This window comes from Phalacrocorax aristotelis, chromosome 14, assembly GCF_949628215.1.
Source record: "Phalacrocorax aristotelis chromosome 14, bGulAri2.1, whole genome shotgun sequence".
NCBI classification, from domain to species: domain Eukaryota; kingdom Metazoa; phylum Chordata; class Aves; order Suliformes; family Phalacrocoracidae; genus Phalacrocorax; species Phalacrocorax aristotelis.
In genome coordinates, this window is record NC_134289.1 from 10665091 (window position 1) to 10681841 (window position 16751).

General features: G+C 37.9%; 1 protein-coding gene across 1 annotated transcript in view; it reads right to left on the bottom strand.

The window, feature by feature from the left end:
- Positions 1 to 317: 317 nt before the first annotated feature.
- Positions 318 to 16751, bottom strand: part of GLUD1 (glutamate dehydrogenase 1) — a 30944-nt gene continuing 14510 nt past the window's right edge. The window contains exons 4-13 of the mRNA XM_075109341.1: positions 16593 to 16656; positions 14800 to 14894; positions 10164 to 10343; positions 8257 to 8394; positions 7179 to 7316; positions 6974 to 7054; positions 6038 to 6161; positions 4670 to 4761; positions 2320 to 2382; positions 318 to 1675 (exon numbers count right to left, since the gene is read on the bottom strand). Coding sequence (XP_074965442.1) covers positions 1556 to 1675; positions 2320 to 2382; positions 4670 to 4761; positions 6038 to 6161; positions 6974 to 7054; positions 7179 to 7316; positions 8257 to 8394; positions 10164 to 10343; positions 14800 to 14894; positions 16593 to 16656 — 1095 coding nt within the window. The 3' untranslated portion in view covers positions 318 to 1555. The remainder of the gene's footprint in view (positions 1676 to 2319; positions 2383 to 4669; positions 4762 to 6037; positions 6162 to 6973; positions 7055 to 7178; positions 7317 to 8256; positions 8395 to 10163; positions 10344 to 14799; positions 14895 to 16592; positions 16657 to 16751) is intronic.

A 16751-nucleotide genomic window follows, 5' to 3' on the forward strand; every position in this document is an offset into this window, starting at 1 on the left:
TGGAGTAAGCCACTAATTAAATGCATCATACAGGTTTATTGCTCCATGCTAGCTATTAGAATAGTTCTTCACACAAATCGGAGAGGACACAGGAAAGACCTGAAGTGATTTACCAAACATACCCAACTTCAAACATCTTGCTGACAGGCACGTTCAAGAGACAGAGTTCTGTCATAGTGAGCCCCTTAGGATAGCTCAGAGACAGTATGCTGCCAGTAGGCATGTAATGAAGAAACATGTGCTGTGAATATTCACAGACTGATTTTAACTATGGAAAGCTACTGAATGAAATAGAAAACAGTAATACACCAGCATAGTAGGTTTGGAAAGGTCAACTTTTTTAATAACTGCTCTCCAAGTTATGTCATGCAGTTACAAAGTAGTTAGAAAAAAAGCATGTGTTTCTGGGAGCGACTAGTTGTCTTTTAAAAAAAACATTCATATTTATTACATAAATAACATCTGGCACTTCAAGGGGACTCCACTGGACAAACGCCTAACACTTTAAAAACTGTGCTTGATCAATATTGTGTTGAGGTCCATGTTGTTGTACTCTAACATGTTCAAAACTTTCAAGACCTCCTGATGACAAAAAAAATGCTGTGTGTGTTAAGACAGTGAATTAAGTTTATAGCAGCATCCTAGCTTCTCTGTAGTTTGGCCAATGGTTTCTGGGTTCAGTTTCACTTTAGTTGTTCACTGAGGCAGTATCTCATTTTTCAGAAAGCCTCTGAAAGGAGAAGACTGAAAAAGATTTCCAAAAAACCTAAGTATGATTGCTTACCAAATTCAGACTATTCCTTTTTCTGAAAAAAAGAAAAACAACAACTTATAGTTAGAATAGTTATGTAGATACTTGATTAAAAACATAACTAGAGTTGCTCAATAGTTTCAGCTTATAAAAATATTAGTCTGTCACCTCTACGTACTTCATGGTGATAGTCAAGCTAGCTTGAACAAGCAAGAAAAGATAGTCCTATAACAGCAGCATAGTTAAAGAAAAAACATTGCCTAAAGAGAATCAGGCCTGAAGCTTTACTACAAATAAAAATTAGACTCCTATCAAAGTTAATCCCTGCTGGAGGCCCATTCTTCCTTTGACAATGCTACAGCATTGATCACACAAGGCCTTACTGAAAGTGCCAAAGCCAAAATTACATCATTAAACGAAAGTGCATGAAGTAATAATGAGCCAAGTGCTCATCTAGTACAGTATCTGATCTGAAGTCTGAGAAGTGGCTCAGGTGGCAAGACCACTCTTTCATACATAAAAATGTACCATTTTGTTTTGTAGGCAAAATACCCAGAATGGCCCCCACAAGTGCAGATGAACTGTTATTTTCAGATACATACTTGTATACAATTTCCTAATCCATGGGTTTTTATTATAAAAAAGACTAGTTTGGACTGAAACTAATTGAGAATAGAATCCACTATAATGTCAAAAGGAAAGAAAATTTTGTGGTTACATGTAAACTTGTGATAAGCTTTTTCAAGAAGAGGGTACATTAACGGCGAGAGGGATGGGATACAATAAGGAGCGGTCACGGCCTATTTATGTAAAAGTCAGGCCAGCCTCATTGTACACTTTGAAGACTTTCTCAATTGCATTGACATAGGCAGCTGTTCTCAGGTCCAGACCCAGGTTGTACTTCATGGCAGTACGCATGATTTGCTGAAACAGAAAAGGTTACATGTGATTTTTCCAAGTCTCTCCATAGGAACTACACCAGACTTTGCTTAGAGGATCTATGTTAGGAGTATAAGAGCTGCTAGATTGGTATCAGAGCTCAGATCCTTTGAGGATCAAGTCTAAAATTTATTAATTCTTCTTGCAACTGAGGTCTGAAAGGGAAGGAAATCTTTCCCAGATTACTATATATTGCCCCATTTCAGGTCTTGGAACCAAACGTACCTCAGATAAAGGCTGAGACAAGATGTCTCCAGTAGTTTTTCCCCCACTAATTAAAAATACTGGATAAAGGGATTAATCTAAAACTGCTGATGGCCAAGTAAAGCACTCTTGGGTATGTGTCCCAAATTAGTCAGGTAGAAGACGACAACTAAAAGTTTTCTAAATACTACAGCTTCTACTAGAAAATACTTCCTGATGTCTCTTGTTAGTCTCTAATGTTTACTCTACTTAAAGTTGGCCATTCCTGCACAGAGCAGAAATAATTCATACTCACAGTGACTTCCATTATCACAAACTGTTTATCTACTCCTTTAATTGCAAAGAAATTCTGTCCCACATACTCAAACTTTCACAAAGCCACAGAATTTTTTTCCTATAAATACATTTACTAATGCAATATTTACCCGGGCAGAACGCTCCATTGTGTAAGCCAACCCAGAGTGGACAATGTCTTTCTCAGACGCACCCTGCAACAACCGGAAATAAAATCAGGGTTTATTTCAAAACAAAAAGGTAGTAGTCATATACTGGGGACAATGACACGTTGGATTCACATAATTACTGAAAAGCTTGCTCACTTGTTTTCTTCTAATGACTGGTATAAGAAACTACATTGCCTTTACTGTGTTACTTGAAGAGCTTAGTAGGGTCAATTAAATTCTAAAACCTCAGACGTAAGCACTGGAATCTTTTAAATGCCTAGCTTCTAGATGCATGATGCTAACATTTTTTACTGATGTTGTAACTACTGTCTTCAGCCTTCAAAACAGAGTAAATATTAAACAAAAAAGCTCCCAAGAGTTAACAACCTATAGAAACTACTTCCAGTTGTTTTGAAGACTGTCAGATTGTAGGAAGGGCATGGAACTCAACACTATTAGCCCTGAGCAACTCCACAATAACTTAGTTCCTGTTAAAATTTAAATATACTGGTCAATAACTAATTGAAGATACTCGGCCATTCTAATTCTGGCTATCGGCTTCGATGTTCCATCATCCTGACTGTAACTTGCTAATCCTGTTGTAACTTGCTAATAATTTGGAACCTGGCTTCACAAAATACATGCTTTTCCGCAAGTACCAACTTGGGCTGGATGTAGAAATTACTAGGCCAGTTGCTATGGCTTGTGTTTTAACGATCATAGCAATCACTTTAAGCCACAGAACCTATTCACGATGTTAGTAAGCCTAACATTTATGAAAATGCTAGCATCGTACTAGATCAGGCTAAAGTCCATTTCTGTCATCTGACAGTGGCCCAAGTTTATGTGCATTTCCCTAAACAACTTCTTGAGGAAGCATGGTTTAATGTTCTTCACAACTCACTGGATTGTTTCCCCCAATCATTTGTCCCATTTCCTCCTGAACTTTTGTTAAAAAACAAACTGACTAACCCTTTTAGCTTCCACACATCCCTTGGCAGGGTATTCCACATCTTAACTGTCTGCTGTGCTAGGAACCATCCCTGTTCTTCATTCTGCTCCTCACTCGGCTGGTTTTGTTTGACAGCACCTTGTTCTCCTTCACCCTTCCTTCCAGTGAACAATCTACCCATACCCATCTGTTTTCACACTACTCATTCTATAGATCACTCTCTCCACCCCAGGACTATTTCAGGCCAATATGACCTTGGTTCATTGACTGTTCCATGTATGAGAAGTTTACATAGCTTTGATTACTCTTGCAGTCTTTCTCTGAACTTTCTCCACAACTATAATAGTGTAAGACACAGAGACCTAACCTGCATGCAGTATTCAGAAGGCAGACATGCTCTGGGTTTATATTCTGGCATTGTTAGTCTTACTCTTTTGCCTTCTGAACAATCTCTAACACTAGATTTGCTTTTTGATTGATCTAAGCTTATATTTTGCCACTACCTCCAGATCTTCCATTTGAATGCAAATGGCTGAGCTCACAACCCATCATTTTGTATGAAAACTTCCCCACCATGTATTGCTATGCATTAGATAACACTGAATTTTACCTGACATTTATTTGCTCATTAATTCAGTCTTAGAAGAACATTCTACAATTTTTCAGTCAGCTCTTGTCTATACTACAGAAACAGCATACCAAACCATCTGTGATGTGGGATCTTGTTGAAAGTTGTTTGGAAATCTAAGCAAACTGTATCAACAAGATCTCCAGAACAAATTCTGGTAATGTTTGAGGCAGTATTTCCCACAACAAAACCTCTGTAGACTTTGATAGCTAGGGTTCAAAGAAATTATGGAATCTATGTATTTATCAGGTTAGCCAGCAGAAATATCAAGTATTTCATAGCAAACAAAAGCATCAGGAAAACCCACAGGTTTTGAAGTTTTCCTTACTGGCCTGCAACAAGAAACATTCTCTGCACCTTCCCTTGTAAAAATCAAACTCACGTGGTTTGACTAAACAATAGAGATAGTTTGTTGCTCTGAAAAACTCTACTACGTGAATGGCAACATGCAATTTAACGCTAGCTACAAATACAAAATGCATCTGTATGGAAAGCGTAGCTTTTTTAACAATATTGGAGGTATTTTGCATGGGCTCAAGTAAAAGAAAGAAAAAAATAGCTTACTTCTAGTATTCCTAAGCAGCTCAGATTATTTGCTTGCTTTATTTGGTTGGCCACCAGGCTAGCTATGACTAATGCCTTCCTTGGGGCAAAAACCTCCATAATAGCTACAATGGTAAAACTTAGACTGCAGTTGTAATATCAGAATACAGCTACAGTACCAGCAAAAAAACCCAACAGCGACTACGTACCGATATCCTATCTTGAAATTCTGCTGTAGGCACAACTGGAATAGTTCCACCGTGTTTCCCAAATTTTCTTTCCAAGCTTTCCTGGACAGACACTAGAAAGGAGAAAAAGCAGAGAGAAGGTAACTGACAAGGAAAGCAATGTGCTCCCTAACAAAGGAGCTGAGTCCAGGACTTTCAGCACTCAGTGGCATGAAATGCAGACTATAGGGGCTGGGGGCAAAGGGAGTCATCTTAGTTTTGTTTTCTAAGAAAAGGGAAAGATGTTGATTTGTCTGTTTTTATAGGTGAGTGCCTCCAATATTAGCAGCAATATTACCATTGTACAGTCACATGGCAAGCAGCTGTGGATTTACTGATCCCACTTCGCTAAAGTCATAAAGCTGATAGAACAATCTGGATTAACTTTCCTCACTTGATAGCTGGCATTAAACAAAATATTTCCTGAAGTTAAAGCAATCAATTATCTCCTAGTGCCCTTTGTACACACACTGCTTGCTAAAAAAAAAAAAAGCTGAGTGTGGAATTTTAGTTTTTCTCCTTAAGAAAGAAGTGCTCTGGTGTTTTGAATTGATACTTTATCTTAATTCTTGTAATTTAATTAGTAAGCTTTCCCCTAAACAACATCAGAGTGTTTCAGATGACACAATCTTGAAGTTAAGAAAGGGATTTTAATTGGAACTGCCATAACTCTCAACCACTTCAAAAACACCTTGAAAGGTATCATTTATGAGAAAAGGTTATATTAAGAAACATTCAGAAGTATGTTTTGTCAAACCCTATGTCCTGAGATTCTCATGTTTTCTACAGAGCACTGTTTAAAATGGAGCAATATCCTGCAGTAGTTCTCCATTAAGCTTCCTCTCTCCATGTAATTGGTATTCTGGCCCAGAAACTGGGAAACACAGAATAGCCCTAAGTGGAGTTGTAGGCCGTGAGCAGATTTTTACAGCGCCTATACTGACTACATTACTGCCCTTTATAGAAATCCTCTATTGCTGTATGTGCGAAACAATGTTACCCACTCAAACTTTGAATAGTTCTCCAATACCAAGCGTACAGCTGGAAGACGTTTATTAAGTAGTAATAAATATTTCATGTAAGTGGTTTGAGTTCAGTATTTTCACAAAACTGAGGAAAGCATCACTTTATGAATTAAAAGATAACAGAAAAAGTATGCATTTAACTTAAGTCATTAGAGTTGCAAGTCAGTTAACCCATCAAATCTGTCCTGCTCTTCAGTGTGGGTCAATAATAGACTTGTGGGAAATTAAGGTTAATTTAGAATAGTTCTGTATTCCTTTCTGCCACATTTGGTGCTTGCTAGTCCATTCTATCAATTAAACAGCAAAAGCAGAACTGAACACTTACTGAGCAAGTGGTAGTTTGAATCCCTTTCATATTTAAAAGTCAAGCGGCCATAGCTGACGTGGTTCAAGTTTTTCAGCCACTCAAAATAGGACACTGTTACGCCACCAGCGTTCAGGTAAAGATCCTGCGCAGAAATAGTAAAAGTTTTGAATTGTGACCATGTGGCAAAGACAGCTCTACTGTATTAAGAAAAAGCAAGCAGAAGTATTATGTACAAAGTATTCAAGTGCAGTACAGAAGACAATCCAGTTGTTATTCTTACATGACAACTTATCCTCTTTTGCAGTCCAGAGATTCCTACTACTGATTTAGAAGAGACTAGACTTTAGAACACGTGCAGTTCAGCTGTGCTTGACTGACCACTTTCTTTTAGCACAAGTTTTTAATCAAGAAAGTTAGGGCATTCTTAGGCCATCTCAGTGAGTAAAGGATGCTCTTTCTAGCAGTATCACTTGATCAGGGCACCCTTTCTCTGGGAAAAGGTTATTGTTATACCTCAATAGGTCTTATTCTTTCAAATTATCATCATAGGCAACATTTATCCTATACAATCTGTGATACAGTTCTGTCACAGCATCACCCAGAGACACAATGTTTACAAATGGGCCAGTGTATTCTTCCTTTGCTTAGCGGACTATTTAATTGAGCAAATGTTAGCTAATGCTCCAAAATGCAAAACTATAGATTTAAGAACTAATTGTGGACTGTTCTCTCTTGCGAATATGCAGCCTTCATGTAATAGTTATCTTCAGTCCTTTACAGCTGCAGTAAGATCTTTAAGTAATTGTTACCAATCTTAAGCAACACTGACATCCATTTCCCAGACATCAGTTGTTAAAAACAAACCTTCAATATATAACGGCAAATAACATCTTGCCACAATTTACAGAAATACTATGCTTGGAATGAAAATCAAAGGTCATAATAGAACCTTACAGGGATAACCATGATATTCCGCTCCAAGAAGATTTTGTCAGCTTCAGGAGTTGTAGGCCCATTGGCACCTTCAGCAATAATCTGAAAGGAATCACAGCAGAGTAACTCAGAGCTTTATTTAGTTTCCATCCATGCTAATTATTGAATACTAGATTTTAAACAGGCCTGCTCCACTTTTCATTTGCATTTGAACCCTCCAACTTACTTTTGCTTTAACCTTGTGAGCGTTGGCCTTAGTTAACTGCTTCTCGCTGGCAGCAGGGATGAGAATGTCACAGTCTATTTCCAGAATACTGCCCTCAAGTGTCTGCGCTTTAGGGAAGCCCATGATTGTCCCGTGTTGCTGTTTGAAGGAGACAAACCAGGGTGTTTAGTGTGTGTACTCGTTTGACTTCCTTTCCTTCTAACTTCAAAAAAAGAAAGAAGGGAGAAGCAACAGTACTAGACAGACAGCACATAACATAATTCCTATTTTTACTTATATTAAGCGTAAAAAGCAAGCCACAAAGCTTGAATAACAGTCCAAGTTGCCTTGATTGAGGCATAACTGCTCTCTGGCCAAAGACACTGATAACCACTTGTGCTCAGCAGTATTTCATTCTTTTGAGAAAGGGGTGATAACAACATTTAAATGCTCCCTATGTAGAAGAAGACATGTCAATTAAGCCCCTTACAAAGTGGGAGATCGGTGTTTAGTGCCTGTGAACTGTCCCGTCAGGACTGTTTCACTTGGAAACTGAAATAAAAAGACCATATACAGTTTTCATTATAAACTACATATTCAAGTCACACTGCCAGACAGGCTTTCATTTTTTCAGAAACATCCAGTAGGTAAGAAGCGGCAAAAGTGCACTTTGAAGTCTTAAATGTTCATATGCTTGTGATTCTCCACCAGGAATCCTGTAGGAACCTCCTTGTCCTGGTTCCTTGATACACCCTTCCTAGTTCAGCCATAAGAAAGGCAAAATAATCATGAACTCCAATTCTGAGACCAGAGTACACATGCAAGCCCTTGCCATTTTTCTGAGTGCCAGGTCAAAGGGTAAAAAATGTACAGTGTTATAAACTGAAGAGGCAGCCAAAGCCACAAGCTCAGTTAGTGTTAACCACCTGCATTCATACAGGGGATAAGGAGAAAACCAGAGGAATCAACATTCCTAAGCCATTTTATATAGCAGTAATTGCAGCATTATTTAAAAATCACAAGTCAGCACCAGTCTACATTCATCTTATGTGCTAAGCTGGCAAAAATTAAACTATTTCTGCTCAGCTAAGTTTCATACCAATTTGTAATCTTCTAGTTCCTTTGGGTCAATCCCATCAGGATTCCAGATAGAACCATTAAACTCCCCAACAGCAACGCACTTCGCTCCAAAACGATGCAAGTATCTCATAGAATGCAAGCCCACATTACCGAATCCCTAAAGGTGGAAAGAGAAAAGGAAAAGTAGTTATTCCTTCATCAAAAATTATGATTACTGCTAAGGCTTATATAGCTTTGAACAGCTTTAAATAGTTCTTTGCCTATTGGCATATCTTGGCATTAGATGATGTGTATAGGGAAGAAGGAAGAAATCTACATATGTTCTATTCTAGTCTGAATAGCATTGTAGAAATTATGCATTGTAGCCAGCAATGTACAGTTGTACTAAATTTTTTTATACTGGAAATACAGGAGGGAAGCATTAATGCTACTATGAAAGTGTCAAAACTATATTTATCAAAATAGGAACGTTATGGGTATCTATTTTCTAACTGACACTGTCTTAGAGGGATTAACAGATTTTTGTATGAATATTCAAAGGTTTGACTAACATTTGCAGGCCAAGAAATACTCTCATTTAATTTGGGTAAAGAAGGCTTACAAGCATAAAACCCATCCCACAATGGAAAGCACTAAACAAGAATATATTTAATTCATCACATTAAAACATACAAGGTAGTAGGAAACTATGTCATTTCTAATACATTTCTTAAGTGGTCCTGCCCAAACAGATTGCCTAAATTTAAATTTAGTTAATCTTGTATTTAATTAGCATTTTCACATCCTTACTGGTGTAGAAAACCTAATTCAAGGCCATTATTCAACATTCTGGAAGTAAAGGAACACACACGGCAGACCAAAAGGTCACACAATCCACGTCAAAAGTTTGTACTAAGATTCTATGCTGGAAAAAAGCTGATTATTAAATTTCTATATAACATAGATCCAATTATATTTAGGACTTTTGTTTATATATTAGAAGCAAACTTCAATACAACAGGTTGTCATGCATTAGGTCTCTTTGCAGTGCTGTATCCTCCATTTCCTAGAAGAATCTTCAGCTATTCTTATGGCCATATTTTCAGTCTAAGTTATGCCTAAGTGCCTGTTGGTCAGCCCTCTGCCAGGTAGCAAAATGCCAAAGTGCAGGGAGATGAGTGTGCTGCTGGGTCCGTGCAGGGCAGGGGTGTTTGTTTCAGCCCACTGGTTAACCAGAGGACAACCTGGAGGTTACAATTACTCTGCTATTTCTTCTAACAACCAGTGCATTGGTACTAAAAACAAAACAAAGCAATCCCTCAAATCCTCCATTTAACATACTGTTCAAAGCTGAACAGAGCAAGTTATTTCTTTGAAATTTAAAGACTCATAATGCATATTACTGAACATCAAACCCCTTCAAAATTCAACTACATAAATCCTGAAGTCTTATGAACATCAAAAACGTATGTCCAACCCAGCAAATTTAGGATAAGGTATTGGTTTCTACCTTTCCAACTGCTTTTTCCACACGGGAACAAGAACATAACCCTCAGCAACTTCTCTCCCTAGATTTTTTTCACTACAAAACAGTGCAACAAAGTCTGTGCAGGCAGAAACTGTGTCACAGCTCATTGAAAAATGTGCAATGCCTTTGTTTGAAGAACTCCTGTAATAGTATTTCACTTTTTCTTTGCAGCCTGTGTCTATAAAGACTGGAGATTTGGCTTTGTGCCTGTAGAGTGCAATTGAAAGTTCAGTTTTTATAAAACAGTCCAAAATAAAGGGCACCTATGTTGCTTGAAAAGTGTTTCTGAAGTTTGAGAGTAAAGGTTAACTTGGAAGTCTTCAAACCCTAACAGGATTTATTGCTACAGCCCTTTTTAAAAGGGGCTCTACTAGAAGTCTGTTTACTACTTTTCCCCTCAGTTGAAGGAAAAACGTTACCTGAACAGCAAACGTTTTATCCCCAAATCCAGGAGTCATTCCTAATATACTCATATATGATGCTTCATTGATGAAATTTTCAATTCCATGGAAAAGCCCACGACCAGTTGCAGATATACGTCCATGAATCCCACCCTGGCTGATGGGTTTACCAGTTACACATGCATGTGCGTTAATATCCTGTAAAACAGTGAAGGACTTGTGAACTATGGAATTAATCAAACAGCTGGAACAAGAGGTCTGTATGCTTTAGAGATAAGGGAAAACAGGAATCATAAGAGCCAAAACATGCTATAGTTTATATACGCTTAGTTTGTATGGATGATTTCCTTCCTTCCTGTGTGAACACCTTCTCAGCAGTGCTCTAGTAGACGTCAGGAAAGTTGCATAACGCAAAATTCCATACAGTCTTTAATTTCTTGTTGTCTTTAAGTGTATATGTCAACTTCAGTCTGCGTTTGTTTAATTATGGTGACATCCATGTTGCACCATTAGCAACAAGCAGACCTTTAACAAATCAAAAAGCTTTGTGGGATATGTCTCCCAAAATTAGCTCCTATCACAGCCATAACTTCCATCATTATTCTTGACGTTTTACTCTTTTAAAGGGCTCAGACATATCCTTGGACTGGTTTTTAATCACTTTTAAGGAGTGTTTAGCGTTCTTTTATACCAAATTCTGTTGTTTTGAAACAAAAATACAGGCCTAATAACTTCCTGTTGCTGATATCAGAAGAAAATATGCAGTATGGGAAAAGTTAGATAAGCATTTACTACTTTATTCAGAAAAGCAATATATACAATGATTAATTAGCCTATCGTTAATTTGGCGGTAATAAAATTAAATTTTCCATATGCTAGAGGGCTGGCTAAGATCAAACAGAATATTTAAAACCAGAGTTAAGTTTTCAAATTGAAACTAATAACTTGAAAAAACTTCTTCCAAACTAGACACTGTTTGGGCGTCCCTCTTCTGTCGCCACTGGTTCCCACGCTCCCACACCCTGGGAGCAGTGTCACACAGCGGCTTGGCATCCAGCACAAGTGAAAGAGTAGGGATGAAAGGGAATCCACTGAAATGAATCTGCCAGCAGCCGGATGGGTTTCTATTCCACCAGCCACATATTCACTGGGAGGCTCCCTCCCCTCCATCACTTGTGCCAAATGCATTTGCTGGCCTGTGGCGTGAGCGCAAGATGCTTGGTGAGAGGAAGGAAAGGAATAGAAAAAAGTAAGTGGAGGCAGAATGGCAGGATGGCAGGACATGACTAGAGCCACAATGGAAACGAAAACTATTTATTATCTGAAAATGATAGTGAGTTAGCCGTATTAAGCCAAAGATAGCCCCTCTTTAAAAACCAATAAAAGCGATGCTGGGCTTGCCACAAAATTCCTAATTCAGTTTCCCACAATGTAGCAGCATTGTTCTCATTAGGCTGTATGCTCCCTCTGGTGGCACATCAGTTATAAACCAGTTGGTGGTGGGGTTTTGCTAGGAATAGCTTGGCCCAGCATTTTGACGAATTTTTAGGTTTTCATTCTGTTTCAGACTGAAACTACGTTTTAGCCTTCACGCATTCACAAAGGAGGAACCATGTTTCATAAATATTTGAAGAAATACAGCCTCCCACCATACATTAATGAATCCATTCTTAAGTCCCTTCACATGTCTCAAAAGTCTGTTGGATGTGTCAGGAAATACAGAAGAGCGGAAAGGATGAATTTAATCAAAAACTTTAGCCATATATAATTCAGTGATCCAGCAACTTAAGATGGATTTTCTGGAACAGTTAACATGGTAGTTATTAAAGACTTGCATGGTTTGTCAAGAAAACAGAGCATGAGCTGAGGGCAGGTCTGGGTCTTCCTGAAGTCACATATACAAACAATAGTTGATGTCAAAGTCCTAAAAACTCTGGTTTTAAGTCAATCAAAAAATGTTTAACACATCTTGGGACAAAAAGAAAGACTATGGCTTTTAAGGAGAAGCTTGTAAAAATGGCTTATAGCTAGCACTGAGGGCTTCTATATTAGTAATAACAGTCTATGAACTCTGCTGGCAAAGTTATGACACTGAACTTTTGCTTGTTTCTTAACCCCTTTCCATGCTGCAATAATATTCTTGTCTTTCCAGCTTCCTGGCTCTGTATGTTAGGTTTTGAGCAGATTTCCTGTATCTGTTTTTATCTGTTGTTTGGCCTTTCCTTTCCACTTCAAGCTCCCTGAACACACCTGTGCGAAGCCACACTGACTCCTCAGGTCTGTAGATTTCTCACCAAAGAGTTATCTTTCCACTCAATTGAATGTAGTCCTCCCATAGCTTCTACCTGTTTCTGTTTCAGTTTTGTTCAATGGTAATTTTCTCCTCTTAGTTCCCTTCCCTCCTACCCCCTTAGTCATTTTTGTGCATCTGGTAGTTCTTTAATCACCTTTGTTTTTGTTCTCGGTGTCTCAGTCAGATAGTTACCTGAAATGTCTTCCTCTACAAACTGGTTTTGATAGGTTATTCCACTTTTTGCAGCCTTGTCAGAGTTCCCACCTTCCTTCTCTGCACCTGGCCATTCGCCACAATAGTTCATAAGTTCCATTATGGCTACTGTTCTTTCTTCTTGTACAAACAAGGAACGCAGCAAAATTAAGTAAACTGATTTAATTTTTTTCCTTATTTCAATTTTTAATTCACTTTTCAGAAAAATGCACCTAAATCCCCTCAGTTTTTTTTATTCTTCAAGAATAAGATACTGCCATGGAGAGAGGGCCTAGGAATAAAAGAAGCTGTTGTAGCATAATTCAAATTGTATTTTTATCCTCAGTAGTTGTTGGTTTGTTTTCTTTTGTCATTGAAGCATGTGTATGTGTAGGACTACACAAGAAGCTGAGATGACAAAGTTGAAAAAATAAGAAATTCAGCCATTTAAAAATCTTCTCCTGTATCAGTATTTAGTTTTACACCTATTAAAAAACCCGAAGCTTCAGTATGAAACTGTATGTGAACTGTTAAGTCATGTGCTGTGAGCCTTCTATGTCAGCCGAAATATAGCAACACTCTTGTGTCACAGTGAAATAGGCGTTTTAGTGCAATGAGTTAAATGTTAGAACTTACAATGCTTTGAGTCTGTAGTTTTCTTAAACGTTGGAATTTTAAGTTATGGCTGAGGGGAACAAGGTGTCACTCTGCACGCTGAAGTCTTTTTGAAGTCATAACTTTGGGGGTTTTTACCAGGTTTAAAGTTTTAAATAAAATATTGACATTTACATATGTGAATAACAAAAAGCAAGTAACGTTTTATACTGATAACCCTAGCTAACAGACAGCTCTGTGTAAAAGTAATTTAACTCAACTGATCAGCATGCCACAGCCTATTCCTCAAGCATTCCTTGCCCCCACCATAAGCTACCTTAGACTGTATTTCAGATCTAGAAGAACCTGTGCCATCCCCTTCTATTGTTAAAGGCATCAGACAGCACAAGACAAGTATTCTGCCAGGAGGCTGTATCAGGAAAGCCAGGCACGCCTTGAACACAGACGCCAGAGAGAAATAGGTGTTGGGTGGCTCTAATGCCTCGTTACTAGGGGTGTACACCCTGCTCTGTTTCTGAGGAACTGCTGGAAGGGCCTGCAGAAAGTGAAAAGAGTCTTTTCAGTTCAAAAGGAGCTGAGGTAGGCAAACATGCGATAGCTGAGCAGATCGACACACTAATACAAAGCCATGGTAAGACTCTTTAGCAGAGTGAGACCTGCTGGAGGAGCAGAAGCCACGCCTGAAGAAGAAGCTAGAAAGTTTGGGTAGCGCAGACAATACAGCCTTAAGAAGTAACTTGTCTGTAATGTATTTTTCTTTTGTCCAACCTGTCAAAAGTATACAACAAAACCATTTGGCCAACAGTCATGTTTTTGGTACAGTCAAAACAGGTACAAATGGCCCCAGCAACATAAGGGAAAAGGCCAAACTGAGGCTTATACTTTAAAAACTAATTTTTAAAAACTTAAATGTAATTTTTTATTGCCTTCTGGGCAATAAATTGTATCAATGTTATTTTGCTTAAGTTTACACTGATTACTTGTTACTTTTAGGGGACCACAGAGAACTTTAACACTTCTACACGTTATACCAATAGTGCAAACTTAATTGAATGCACAAACCCAGAACATTTTTCAATAACACTTGTAAATTCAGTAGTCTGAAATGGAAAGATTTCAGTACTTTAAGACTATTTCAACTAATTTTAACTAACTTTAAGACTACTATGAACTAATTGTTTAACAACTTTAAATTAGTAATTAGAGTACTAATGAAAACCAGAGGGAAATGGTAGAAATCGAAACCAATTTTAGACTAAGTATGAGACCTTTGAAAATAGTGTAGTTTCTTTTTGCTGAGCAGTTGCAATCGGTATTTTGTCAAACTTACTTTAAGGCTAGTATAAAAACATTAACCTTAAAGCTATTTTTCCTTAACTGTACCCTAAAAACCTCACACCAGTTAAGTTGTTACAGTTTGCAAGAATATATTTAGATCCACATAGTTAAATAAAACTATATGATTAAGCAGCATGGTAATACATTTCTAGATGAAATTGTTTCTGCAAAGATCAAGAAAGCTTTTCTACTTCAAAGCCTCTGCTCAAAACTTACATAGTGTCCTATGGTACTGGCGTAGGTGTCGGCAATCCAGGACATCTCCCTCTCCCCTGTGCTCATATCAGGAGCAGGCACATCAACACCAGGTCCTGTTGGCAACAGGAAAACAGCTTTTAAGGATCAAATGTAAATAGTTATCTTCAACCATTATTCCATTGGGAACTGTGCAGGGCTTAGCAGAGAACTGTTTTCCTGTTTAATCCTCAGCTTATTATGCAATCAACGGATTCTTCTGGATTCAATTCGTTTTTAGATGCCATATCACGCATCTGTACAATACCGTCAGAATCTCCAACCTTTCGCACAGGCATTCAGTAAAATGAAGGTCAGTTTGTCAATAAATGTTAGAGTAAGATAATGCATCAAAAGCATATTTATATATCTATTGTTTTGACAACCATTGCAATAACAACAGGAAGGCCACTATCTAGGTATGATTTCTATATACCATGAAGTTAATTCTTTTGGTTTGGGTTTTTTGTTTGTTTTGGGTTGGGGTTTTTTTTATTGCATTAGACTTTCCTTTTTGTTCCTGGGGGAGTTTAAAAATCAGAGGTAGGCTGGTCCTAGTCATTGCTCTGTGGCACATGCATTCGATTTTACCCCTCTCTTCAAGAAAGAGACATTACATCTTTCTTGATGAAGTAAACCCTTGCAAGGACTTTCACACGTCTGTTGAAACAAAAGCAAACTCTGTCTGTTTTTTCTAGATAACTAAAAATGGCATTTGCCCAACCTGTTTAAGATCAGAGGGATTTGCGCAGCAAGATTTTAAATGCAACTCCGCCTCTACTCATTTTTTTTCAAAGTATTTTTAAAAGGTTTGTGAAAGCTGTGTAGCACCAACCATAGAGCCAAAAAGAAAGACAAATTTAATCAAACCATTTTAACTGTCACTCAACTAACAATCACCATAGCTGGCATAGTGTATAATATTCCCCTAGTCACATGTAACATCAGTAAGCATGTTTATACAGAAGCTTAATTTAGATGACAAACACTCTGGCTGAAGAGCAAGCAAATGCAGATAAATGGATATACATTCCCAGGGGCAGTTAGGCATCAGGAATACATGACAGACCTTTAACTCTTTACAGGCCTTATTATTCAGTTGAATATGAACCTCCTTCAGGTAAAGATCCTCCATTTAATTACAAGCTGAGCTACTAACATTCAGCTTGCTCCAGAGGAGACTTCCAGATAGCAACTCCAGACAGCAGGCTATCAGAACTGCTCAGGGTTGAGAGTCTGAATGAAACACCTACTAACATCACTGAAGCTGACGTTCTGTTACAACAGGCACCTATGCTTCTTGCTTATGCTTCTCTTGCAGCCTGTGGTTGCCATGGGTGAAGCCATCAACTTTCTCTGGGGTGGATCTTCTATTTCCTTCCTCTGTTTCCTCAGATATCTGCCAAAAGCCTCAACTGAGACTACAGGAAACTAACAGTGAAGAGCTTGATATGAGAGATTAAAATTGCAACAAACTTGGTCACAATTTTATAATCTACCTCTAAAAGAAACATGATTCATTTTGGATCCTGTGAGCTCAGCTTTTGTTGCTTTTCATTGCAGAACAACCACCAGAAAAAAGTTAAAACACAGTTCCCTTTAAAATGCACTAAGATACAATGACTCAACTCTTTGTGGCTCTTTGCTGAAAGTTCTATACCTGAAGTATTTACAGCTCTCAGAAAACCAGTTATTTAAGGATACTATCTAGTGGACACTGCCAATGCACAGTAAATCAGATTCCTAAATGTTATTAGTAGAACTGCACAACATACCAATAAAGCCCTTTTTTGCCAGCTCCATGGTAAACCTCCTTGTGATCTTTTCCAACTCATTGTCCTATAGAGAAAATGCAATAAATATCACAAGAAATACTTAGTGTTTATGAATATTTGCTAGAAGTTATGCCCAAACATAAACAGATACCATTTTAT